The 12,337-nt window shown below is 44.6% G+C and overlaps 1 protein-coding gene across 1 annotated transcript in view; it reads right to left on the minus strand.

Moving 5' to 3' along the window:
- Nucleotides 1-12,337, minus strand: part of MARK2 (microtubule affinity regulating kinase 2) — a 225,087-nt gene that overhangs the window by 37,619 nt on the left and 175,131 nt on the right. The window contains 8 exon segments of the mRNA XM_030219412.1: nt 4,317-4,343; nt 5,504-5,755; nt 6,449-6,607; nt 8,583-8,635; nt 8,637-8,677; nt 9,158-9,340; nt 9,775-9,885; nt 9,888-9,906. Coding sequence (XP_030075272.1) covers nt 4,317-4,343; nt 5,504-5,755; nt 6,449-6,607; nt 8,583-8,635; nt 8,637-8,677; nt 9,158-9,340; nt 9,775-9,885; nt 9,888-9,906 — 845 coding nt within the window.

The following is a 12,337-nucleotide window of genomic DNA, read 5'->3' on the forward strand; positions in this document are numbered from 1 at the left end:
TGGACCAAAGCTAATGAAAACTGAAACTAAAAACCACAGTGCTTTTACAATGGCCAACTCTGCGCTACACTGAGTGACAGCTGACATCTGAACTCCCTAGAGAAGCTAATTCCTAAGGAGCTCATCAACCCAAATTTACAGACAAATTCCTGCTAAAATGTTGTAATCAAAAGCATTTATTTGCAGCATTCTATATACCATGTAAACTATTGTGCAAGATCGTAACTGCATTACTTGGAATTGCAGTATAAAAAAAAGAATACAAAGAGTAGCTCCCCTGCGACTACCTTACATTTCCTAGTGATCTAGTGGTGTAGGCAGGGCAGGAGTAATGGCCAAGTCACAGTAGTCACATTTGAAATATGAGCCAGAATGGGCAGGATTAAGTCGGAATCATTCCTGCCCCAACTACAACCCCTAGACCACCAGGGATTATAAGCTAGGTCAAGGGTGGCCTACAGATTGTAGGGGGAAGCACTTGAGGGGGTCCAGAAGAGGGAGAACTCCTGTTTTTTTTTTTTTTTTTTTTTTTTTGGGGGGGGGGGGGGGGGGGGGAGACAAATGGACAAATTTTCGGCTTCCACCAAAAAACATTTCAGCCAAAAGCAAAAACTTGGACAAAAATTCAAAATAAATACAAAAGTCAACATTTGATCATCAAGTTAAACCAGGACACGTAGCCGTGTTTTGGCATGAAGTGCCTGCCCCAAGAAGTCAAAGCTTCTTGGTCACTCCTTTGTAAAATTATTGCTGGTAATGCACTGAAAATGCTAGCAGGTATTACAGCAAGGAGCAGCAATGCATGTGTACATCAGGGATTGAACAAAAGCAGACCCTGTTTCCCCCACAGCTGAGCTCTACACAGGGTCTTTGGAGAGAACCAATGGAAGCAGGGTCTGCTTTTGTTCAATCCCTTATATGTACACATACGTGGCTCCTTCTTGCTGTAATACCTGCCAGTATTTTCAGTGATTTACCGCAATAATTTTACAGAGGAGTGACAAGCTTTAACTCTTGAGGCAGGCATTTCATGCAAAAACACGGCTCCGTGTCAAGTCCTGGTTTAACTTGATCAAATAAAGGTTGACTTTTGTGTTTACTTTTGGAAGACTGTTTGAGATCCCTTCTTTGGTGTTTTCGGACTTGAGTGTAGGAGCGTCTCTTCCTTTTTCTTGATTTTCAAATATTAAAATAACATTTCAGCTGAAACTGGGCAGAAAACAGATTTTGGGTCGGTTTTGGCACTGTAATTGAAATTTAGTCAGCTTTCTGTATGCCTTCCCCCTCCCACTAGCTCACCACCCTAAGAACCTGATTGATTGTTGCCCCTCAGGCCCTTCTCCCTAACCCCCTGCCCATCAGATACACCCTTCCCCCCATCCTCTTCCTTATTAAGCTCAACTCTCTCCCTACTAACCCTTATGTATAGTCACTGGAAATTGTATTTGAATCATAAACTGCAGTTACTGAGAATGAATGTAAAAACAAAAAGACACAAATGGAATACCCGCACAGGGTGGTGGGTGCAAGCTTCACCTTGTTGGGCAGACTGGATGGACTGTGCAGGTCTTTATCTGCCATCATTTACTGTGTTACTGTGAATCAATGTGTTTGCAACACAGATTCAGGGAGAAGGTGTGCGAGGAAGAGAGAGACTGTTAAAAGTGAGTCCCTTCTGTGCATGTCTGTGGGAGCATTGAGAGACTGCATGCTTGGTAACTGAGTGAAGGTGAAGGCGGTTGTGTGACCATTATATATATCTATATATATATATATATTTGTTACATTTGTATATATATATATATATTTTGTTTTGTTAAGAAGTTGTGTCGGTGTATATTAGGATGATCGAATGTACTTCTGTTTATGGAAGAGCAAGAGGGAAGGATAGTATGTATGCATCTGAGAAAGGGAACTGTGAAAGAGAATGATTCTGCATGTATGGCTTAATATAACAGCACCCTTCCCCCCCACACTTTATGGTGCTGCTTCCCTGTAAGAGCTATCCCAGGTTTTAAGGCAAGACAGGACTGGTGGACATCCTGGCAGGATAGTGCTAGGCAGTTTGCAGAAGTAAGGCTTCCGCCCAACTCTGCTTCCATTCCATTCATTATCAGCTGTTTGAACCCTACAGAGCACTGGTAAGTGATTCGCACAGCAGAGGACAGGAGATGTTCAGAGTTATTTTATTAGGATTAACCCACCCCTTCTTTGAATCTAGGAAGGGGGAAAGAGGGGGGAGGAAATAAAAAGTGGGAAACATCAAGCTGTATTTCTTCTGCCACAGAGAAGCCACAAGAGAATCAGAAAAGGAGTGGGAGGGCCATTTGTTTTTGGCTTACTTTCTTCATGTGTATCCGTCTCAGACCTGTCTTGGATTTAACAGAAGCCATAGCAGCTGGAAACAGGGTGGCACAGTACAGTTATCAAGCTGCAGCAACAAAGCTTACAGCTGTGACATTTATTTATTTATTACATTGTATCCCACATTTTCCCACCCATGGAAGGAAAGCAAGTGTTGAAACTAGAGTGGCTCAATACTCATCCTTTAGCAAGCTAACAGTGAAAGGCTGTCAGTTTTCACCCCTATGAGAACTAGAACTGGGAAGACTATAAGGAGGAGGGCAGGGGTTTGCTGATCTGACCCTCAGATAAGGACATCACACAAACACATGGGATAGCTAGGATGACAGAACACAAGGGAGGTGGGAGTCAGACAATACACAGGACGTCCACATCAGGAGTCCACATTTCTGCAGAATGCAAACTTCCAACAGCCTCTTCCCCTCAGTGACCCCGAAGAGGGGGGTGGGCTTGTGGACAGTTTCCATTTTGGTTTTTTGTTGTTGTTGCAAACATGAAAGGCCACAAATATAGCAGCAAAGTGTTATGTGATGAGAGCCTTCTGTCAGAGAGATGCACAGGGAATATAGTCCCTCTCTTCCCTTAGTCACATCTTGGTAAAGAGTAGACTTCATCCTTATTCTAAAGGTCCCCATTGGCATCTTCTTTTCTGTAAGGTCCTCTGAAGAATCATTAATGGAGGATCAGTGAGGGGAGTGAAGAACAAATGAGGATCGGTAGAAGGCATGGGAGCTGGAGGCTGTGATTATCTAGGAGAACAATGCTTCACACATGACGGAAGATATTTAAATTTGCCAGCTGTCCAAAGACAACACAAGCGACTTAGCTTTGTGCGTCATGTTCACTCAGAGCATCTCTTTAAACAGTGAACTGATCTGTAAGGCCTTGTTTTCATATGAAGACCTTGCGACTGAGTGCCAGCAGGGTACACCTTGCCATTTCAGAGCTCATCTTTTGCTTTCAAATGCAAATACAATTTGAAACATCACAAAAAGGATTTTAAAAATGCCACATTCACTGACCCCCACCAAAAATACAGCAACACCCCAGAAAACTTGAGGGTTAAAGACTTGATTGGGTTTGTGCTTAAAATAAGAGAATTTTTAACAAAAGCAATTTTGAAAGCAGCGAATCTCCAGAACACCCATGACACATGAAGAAAGGATTAGTCGGGAAGTCTCTCTCCAACTTCTGAGGGAAGAGAGCAAAGGGGTAGGGAGAAAGTAGATCACGTGAAGGCTTCATGGTTAGAAGAGACCCTCAGCCTTTGTAACCAGGATGGAGAGCACAGGGAGCTCCTGGATGCTTACAGAGACAGTGGTGCTTGGAAGACCCCTCTGGGGTTTAGGGGCACATACTTTCAGTCCATCAAAAGCATGACAGATAACTGTGGCCTTCCTACCAATGCCTGAAGCCAAAGCCAAACAGAGCATGTGTGCACCATGCCTCAGCCTACAGCCAGCTAGCTGTCAGCAGGAGGGCATCAAATATAGTACACCTCTGCCTACACACTAGCTGGCTTTCCTTACTACTTTCCCATCTGACTCATCTGGGAAGGGCCTCACATGGCCTCTCTCCTTTCTATTTGGCTGTCTCATTTAACCTCTTATCCCTTCACTCTTTCCACACTTGGGGCAATAAAAGCAACTCTCACTGACAGAAGGGGACCTTCCATTCACCCAAAGGAAATAGGTTTTGGAAGGGAACTGAAGGTTGTGTGTGTTTGGAGAAAATGTCATGACCTCCCTCCAAAAGGGTATCCAACACAGCCACTGCCTCTATCTTCTGTTCTCTCATCACAGACAGACACCAGACAAGAGAGGGAAAGCAAAGAAAGGTACACAGTTGCAGAAGATGCATGGGATAAGGGGAGGGGGAGGTAATCTGAGGGTAGCAGGGTTAGTTGTCAGCAGACAGACACAAAATCACATAATAACGGGATCAATGCCTACCTTCTCGGAAACCTGAAAGACAGATTTCTATAAAAATAAAAAAGGGAAAAATGTGTAGGGATAAATGTTTAATAGACCCACCCCCACCCATCTTGAAGATTTGATATAAGGCTTGATGGAATGAGGCAGGGAGAGTAGCAGCATGGGGAGCAGGAAGCATGGGGAAAATTACCTGTTCAACCCTCTCTTAGGATGAGAGCAAGAGACAGGCACTGTTCCCCTACAACTCCACCTTCATTCTGGGAGCTGCAACCAACTACCCCACCCCTCTCACGCAATGGCCCTCTCCCTCATTGCCAGGGTTCATTATAAAAAGCAAACTAGATATATCTACCCTTTCTACTCATCTCTGCCCAGAAGGGGAACGATCTGTTGCAGGGTTGTGGCCTTCATGCCTACATTATGTAGTTATGCACTAGAGGACAGTGTCACATGGCAGGAGAATCTAAGCCCAAATACTACTCTAATTAAAACAATAGTCTTGTCTCCCTTCAAAGCCTTATCCCTCATACCACTGAGATACTACTCCTCACTCATGAGCCAAAGCTTTAACCCCATTACACTGAGCTTCCACTCCATACCCTGCTCATCAATGAAAACTATTAACTTAATCACTCTATTCAACAATTTCCTCTACTTACCTACAAATAGATCCTAACCCTGGCTCTTGTCTAGCTCTGGTATTCCTCAATGCTTTGAACACATTGGTGGTAGTGGTGGTGGTGGTGGGGGGGTGGCGAGGAACCTGCACTTCAAGAGTTCTTCTAATAGAGCATAGCTTGGTAAGGTGTAGAGAAAGAGAGAAAGGGTAGCTGGCACAACAGCACCAGTAAGCCAGTACGTACATGGAAGGAAATAACTTTAAAGTCATTTTCCTTGCAGCAATGGGCATGGCTTAAGGCAAGCGCTCTAATAATTAAGAGAAACAATACATTGGCAAAAATGACCATGAAACCTGGCTAACTACTGTCTTGGGAATTCATTGACTCACCAGCACCTGCAATAATTGTTTCTCCTCGGAATCAAACATCCCTCATTTTTTTTACTAGGCTATGACATATGAATCGAGTTGTCAGGGTGTTGGTAACATTTAGATAATCTATTGTTTCATCCCTGGAAGATGTTTTTCAAAGAAGCAAACTGTGCTGCACAAAATAAAGGCCCTACACTTTTTTTTGTGTTCTTACCTTCGCACAAATTTGGAAGTGAACTTGCTGAAGATACTGCCAGAGGCACCACCACGCCGGCCTTGGCTGTTGCCGGAGGGTGAGGCTGGTGAGGCGTTATATTGCAGGTTCTGGTCACGAACCTGCCGCAACTGACCAGCATGGAACGTGCTCCGGCTAGACACACCACGTGGGAAGTTGGTGCGCTCGGGAAGGGCACTGCTGATGTTATGTGCTGAGGGAGAGGCCACGGGGACCCTTTGAGGAGCAGTGCTGCCAAAAAGAAAAAACAAAACAGGGCTGGTAAGTATATTTTAGCAAACATCAAGTGTTACAGAGAAGGTAGATCACTGACCCCCCCCCCCCCCCCTCAATCTCACCACTTATCTTTTGGAAGCAAGCTATGCTTAGCCCACAATTCATATTATGCTCTGCTGCCTCCCATCAATCCCAGAGTATCACACAAGAGTTGTCCAACAAAATAAAGGAAGAGGGGGAGGGAGGAGAGTGCTGAGGATGGCTAATGAGAAGGGAGAGGATGAAGCAGCCACCAGGAACCCTCAGCCAGCAACCCTTAGCAGCATCTCCCTTTTTTGGGAGGCCCAGCTTCATGACAGTGTTATAATGCCAACCTAACATTAAAGTTCCCCCATGGCAGTCACTGTGAAAAACAGAGGCTTCCCACTTTCATTTTAAGAGGTCTGAAAATCTGACAAGGATGTGAACACCAAACTTGGAATTTGCTTTTTCCCAGGGTAATGCTAAACAGGGAATGACCTGCTGTCTTAATGCCAGCTCTGTGAAAACAAGAGAAGGAATGAATTGAACTGTGCACTCTTTTTGCTCCACAGTAATGTAAGGCAAACAAAGAATTTTTGCCTGGCAAAAAACGCAGAGGTGATGCAGACTTCAGCTGTTTGTTTTCACAGCATCTTAGAACCAATCCCATTACCCGTCCCAACTTGCCTGGGCCGCTGCACTTCGCAGTTAGTCTCGGCAGAGGGAAGAGAGGTTTTGCTGGGGTGTACGGAAGTGGACATAGATTTCTGGTGCTGGCGGGGCCGCGCTGACGTCACTGAGGAGGTGGTAGAAGCAGTGGAGGCACGGGACCCAGGCGTGGTTAAACTAGGAAACAAAAGCATGGAAGCAGAGTTTTAAGGGGGTGGGGGGCGGGGAAGGGAGGCAGGCTGTATTCATGGGGTATATGAAGAGCAATATACCACATCACTAATCTTCCACCCTTGTCCCCACAAGTATCTCATGGCCTGAATAAGAGGAAGCTACTCCCCACAACCTATCTTCTACAGTAGTGGCTGCTACTTTTCAACAGCAGGAAAAAATTATGGAGTCTATGAGCAAAATCATAATCAAAACAATATTACAACTATATTATAGCTTAGCCTGATAGGCAAGAAACTTTTGGGTTCAAATCCTGGTTCTGTCATGTGTCTCAGTACTCACCTGTAACAGGGTTATAACAATGTGTGGTGAATTGACCCTACTGATATATAATAGGCTGTCACAAATGACATTTAAAATGGGTATGAACTTCCCTGCCCTGAGACTTGCTTGGGGTGTGATGAGGGAGGTGGCCAGCCTAGAGAACTCAGTTGAGTCTGTGCTAGACAACCTATGAATACAGCCTCCCCTCTCTGGAGGAGCCAGGTGTGGAAAGCAGGGGTGATATACAATATACATACATGTATATATGTATATGAAATGAAGTCACAATGTATTAATCCAAACAAAACTAACTGTATTGAAAGAAAACATGTTAATGCAAAGGCTGTAAGGAGATAACACATGGGGCAGATGGAAGGAAAGGAGAGTGGAAATCAGCAGTTCTCCTCCAGGGAGGCAGCACATAGGGCTGAAGAGAGCATGAAAAGGAGGGATGAATTTCTGTATTTTGCCCATGTCTGCACTTTCACATCAGGAGATTTCAAACTCTATTGGTCAATCAGTAGCTGGATGAAGGAAAGAACCCTATATAGAGGGAATAGTGACCAGTGGGGACTGTTTCCTTGCTGTCCAAAACTTACCTGCACAGACTACCAGGTATCCAGCCTGCATGACCAATACACTGCTAGCAGAAAAGAGCAGCAAACAGCAGGCTAAGAGCAGGAGCAGTAAGCCCATGGAAGCAATGTGAAAACTAAGTCCCAGGATGCATTTATTTTCCATAGATATAAATTGGGGAAAACCTTTTACTTTGGGAACAGCTTAGCCATGGGGGGAGGATTTGAGGGTCAGCCCTCCCCCTCCCCCCCCCACACACACTTTGGGATCATGCCCCCTCCAAACCTGCACTGCACACATTAAAAGGCTGGCGGGGATGCCGAAGTCCCACCAGCCAAAGATATTCCCTGCCGAGTCTCTCCCCTCCTCCTCACGTTTCTGCAGTAACCCGGAAGTCGGTGGGGTACCTCCAGTCACCGACACCAGGATTCCTCATCCATGCTCAGCTCAGGCAAGAACTAAGCATGCTAAGGAAGTCCCAAAGTCGGCAGCTTGAGGCACCCCGCCAACTTCAGGTTACTGCAAAAGCTTGAGGAGGAGGGGAGCAGCTTGACAAGGAATTTCTTTGGGTGGCGGGCTTTGGCATCCCCACCAGCAAAGGTATCATTTTTAATGCACTTGGGGGGGGGGGGGGGGGGGGGGGGGGGAAGAGGAGATACATTGCCCCCTCAATTCACCTCTGGACTGTCGTCCCCCCCCCAAAAAAATCAGAGGGCTGGCTACACCTCTGCTTGGGGGATCAAAAGTAAGAAGTAAGAAGAAACCATGAATTCAAAAATACAAATAAAAAGTACATCAGGCACTAAACATTGTCTGAAGAGGTGGCAGTGTTTCTAATGTGATGACATCCCAGATCCAGCAAAGGCACCCTAACACTAGGAACGTAAGATCATTTCAACTGGTTTGAGGAAAAACAAAAAACCTTTCCTCCCTTTATCTATGCTGGCTGTTGATTTTTGCATACTCCTGCTCCCAGTATTAAAAACTCCCTAAACAGGAATTTACAAAGCAGCCACTGGACATGTCTGGGCCTTGAAAACCCCGCTGGTCTCTGCTAGCGCACTCTGCATTGACATCCTACCTGTCTTTGCCATTCTGCACAGAGCCTGGCCCAAGGCTTGCCCGTTCCACCATGAGGTGAATTGCGGCTGCGGTTTGTGCCAGTGGACGAGAACACTGTTCTGTAAGGGGGAGAGAACAAAATGTTGAGAGGAGAGGGAACTCATGGACCATGGCTACATATACAAAGGCCCATCACAACCCTTCAGTCCAAACCTTTTAGCAAAAAAAAAAAAAAAAAAAGGGGGGGAGGGGTCCTATGATGAGAAGTGTAACAGGGAAATTAATGTGCAGGGAAAACAAAGCCAATAGGAGGATAACAGCCTAAGAATGCATGGGCCCTCACAAAGATGAGGTATATCTACAGAAATCCTCTCTCCCTCAATGAAAAAATATATAGCTTCCTTATCTCCCTTGCATTTCCCTACTGTCAACATCAGAAAGGTGCATAAAATGATTTTAAAATGCTTGCAAGGCCTTCCCTAGCTGGGAAGGCATGTGCACAGAAAATGATCATGAAGGAAGCAGGGTTACTCTTAGGGTACATGGCCAGGACTTCCCACGGAGATTCCCCCTTCAAGGTAAAAAACCCTGGACTCACTGTGGAGGGCGTAGGGGTGCCCCTCTTCCGGTCTAGCCCAGAAAGTGGGCTTGCTGGAACTTTGGCGGTGCTGCTGGACTTGCGGCTGGACTCCCGCTCCTCATCGGGACGCTTATTCTCTGCATTGTTAGTTTGTGTTTTCTTGGAGTAGGAATTGGAGGTTGGAAGGTTTGGGCCAGCTGTAACAAGAAACACACATACAAACTTAGTCCTCAGGCTACTGCACCCACATTTATCCCGACTAAAAGACATGAAGCGTATCAAGAGCTCTGCTCAGGAACCTGGCAACTATGGGCACAGAGCAGACTTCTTGCAGAAATCCCTGCTGGATGCCACCCCTAATGGATCTCACAAAGTAGTACTTGTACCAACCGAGAAAGTCATTTAAGCAACATAATTTCCAAGCCCAGACTATGTTAGTGAGTGATCACATGTGGATTTAATGCTTATAGTTTAACATGATGCCCCAGGTAATCTTAATATTGCTCATGATGCAGGGGAGAGTGGCTGAGGCTTAGCAGATTTCCTAACTAAGCCATATTAACCTCCACTCATCATCACTTCAGACTTGTTTCTTCCTAACGTTTGATCTTCCCCTAGCTGTTTTACTCACCCTGATCGCTGAACCTCCGCTGCTTGGGGTTTGCCGACACGCTGCGCTGTACCTTGTGCGAGGGGGAGGGGGCTGAACTATTTGTCAGGTCTTGTGCTGGTCTCTGTTTATGGTGATACTGTCATTGTCCAGCTGAAAGGCAAGAGAACTGTGTTAGTGGTGCTAGGGGACACCTATAATATGAAATACATGAACCATTTTCTCCTTTTAAAGAATGCTGCTTAAAGTGGTTTCTCAGGTCCTAAACCCATTCTTCAAGCCCTGTGCTATGACTACATGTGTTTTCAGCAACCTTTAAGGGCAAATGTAAGGAAGCAGAGATGGTGGTGTGTTTTGCTTACTGGGAGCCTCCTGACACTAAGGGCCTCCAAAGCAATGGGTTAGTACCAGCAGTCCTGCCCTCTCATTATCATCATGAAAGAGATGATGTAGAAAGTCATTACTGAACTTCCTATTGTAGAAAGTGATGACCAACGTGGTAAGCCAAAGATATTTGCCTCTTTTTGAGTCACAATTTATTAGATGTACTCCTGAACACTATAAAAGATTTTCAACAATTATACTGCTGATTTAAGCAACTTGTTATAAAGAGTTGCTTGCTTCTCCAAATACAGATATGTTCGTTTCACTGTTCTGGTAACATTATCAAGGGAATAAACCTGGCTTGCAGCATGTAGTTATTTTGCATTGATGCTTTGGCAGCCTATACCTGGTGATCTGAGAACTGAAGTTAATTTCCTGCATCTCAAATAATTAATATAAGCATGGCTACTCACTCCAGCTTTTCCAGTTGCTAGAGATGTGGAATTGTGGCACTAGAAGATGTGGTACTATGAAGGGTTGTGGGTGAATCAACACTATCGTTTGTATGATTTCTGCTTGATGAATTTGAGACTTGATTTGCCTTTATGTATCGAGGAAAGACGAGTAATGAAGTTGCATGATAAAATAAGGAGAAGAGGAAAATATGGGCATTCTCCATTGAGATGCATATGCATTTCCCTGGGTGAAGACACAGATGGAGCTGTGGTCAGACAGTTGCTCTCCTGATCTGAAAGTCTTTAGTGGCTTCCAAGTACGAATGAGACTTCCTGTGCTCCTACGATCACTCTTCCCTCTCAGTCTTAATGGTAACTCCCCACACCACATAGGGAGAGGGGGAGAGAAACTAAAGGAACCACGCAATGATTTAATAAAGTTACATTTGTCAACCTCATCGCCTTGCTATTTCCTTCCCTAACAGGCAATCTGAGGCATCTATGATGAGAAGACTCTGAAACTCCCTCCCAGTGGGCTCAGTCAAGGACCCATGGGGACAAATTAGCACACATTCTCAACCTGCAATACAGACCTTACAGTAGGAGGCAGGTCACAAAATTCACAAAAAAATAGAACACACATCAGGTCAGGAAAAAAAAGGCACATCAGTATCCTCTTCCCCCCCCCCGGACAGTTTGAGGTATGCCACCCTCTAGCCACTAAAATACAGGATCTGAGTCCAGGTCAACTCCTGCTCAAGATGCAGTCTGGTCCATCATATATTCTAATGGCCCCAAAGCTGCTAAAAAATCAGCAGACTTCAGCAATATCAGCAAGAATGTTGCTTTTCATTCTCCCTCCTTGCAGCTTCATATCATAACCCTAGTTCTACAGCTATCTTTCCTTTGGAAAGGGTTCTTTTCTTGTGAATTAAGAAGTCCTTTCAAGTATTCAAATATCTATATTATGTATCTCCCCTGTCTTTTAAGGTATGAGCTTTTTTGTGATGGGACTTCGACAGTCAGCATCAATGGCCTCTACTGGTGCTCACTTCATGCCAATGCATCACCAACCTCTGATGCAGCTCATGGGTCCCTTAAGGGTTGATACCAAGTTTATTAGAAATTCACTATTCTGTCCATCAAACAGTGTTATCTAGGCAGCTTACAATCTAATAAAAATAAAAGACACAAATGTGAGGTAAGCAGACAGTAAATACAGGGTGAAAAGGGAAGAACTACAATTTCAGTAGGATAGTAGAGTGGGTAAGTACATGAAGAAGGGTAAAAGTTGCTCAAGTTCATCCCAGGGACCAATAATGCTTCAAGTAGCAATGCCAAAGCATCTGAGAAAAAAAAGATTTCAATTCGGTTTAAAAATTTTCCAGTGATATCCAATGATGGAGCAGTTGTGGTCTTTGTTCCAATGTAGTGGACCTTGTACTGAAAAGATCGCACTCCTAGTGTGTTCGTGAAAAATCTCAAGGAACGATGGTACTACCAGTTGATTTTGAAAGAGTATCTTGGAGTTCTTGATACTTCCAATGCTGATGGGCCAGACCTGATCAAACAAAGTATTTTATTCTACTCTTGATGATGAAGTCCTCTACATGTCATCTTTTGCCAACTAGAATATTTTAGTTGGGTATGATGCACAATTTATGAGTATTGGTCGTTATTGTTCTCCTGCATCACCCGTACATCTTGAAGTCATTTGGCATGACTGGTTTCTGAGACATGAAGTGAAAAACAATTGCAGCAAAACTGAAAACTATTACATTAAAAAATGTACCAAATGATGCCTC

This window comes from Microcaecilia unicolor, chromosome 11, assembly GCF_901765095.1.
Source record: "Microcaecilia unicolor chromosome 11, aMicUni1.1, whole genome shotgun sequence".
Classification (NCBI taxonomy): Eukaryota; Metazoa; Chordata; class Amphibia; order Gymnophiona; family Siphonopidae; genus Microcaecilia; species Microcaecilia unicolor.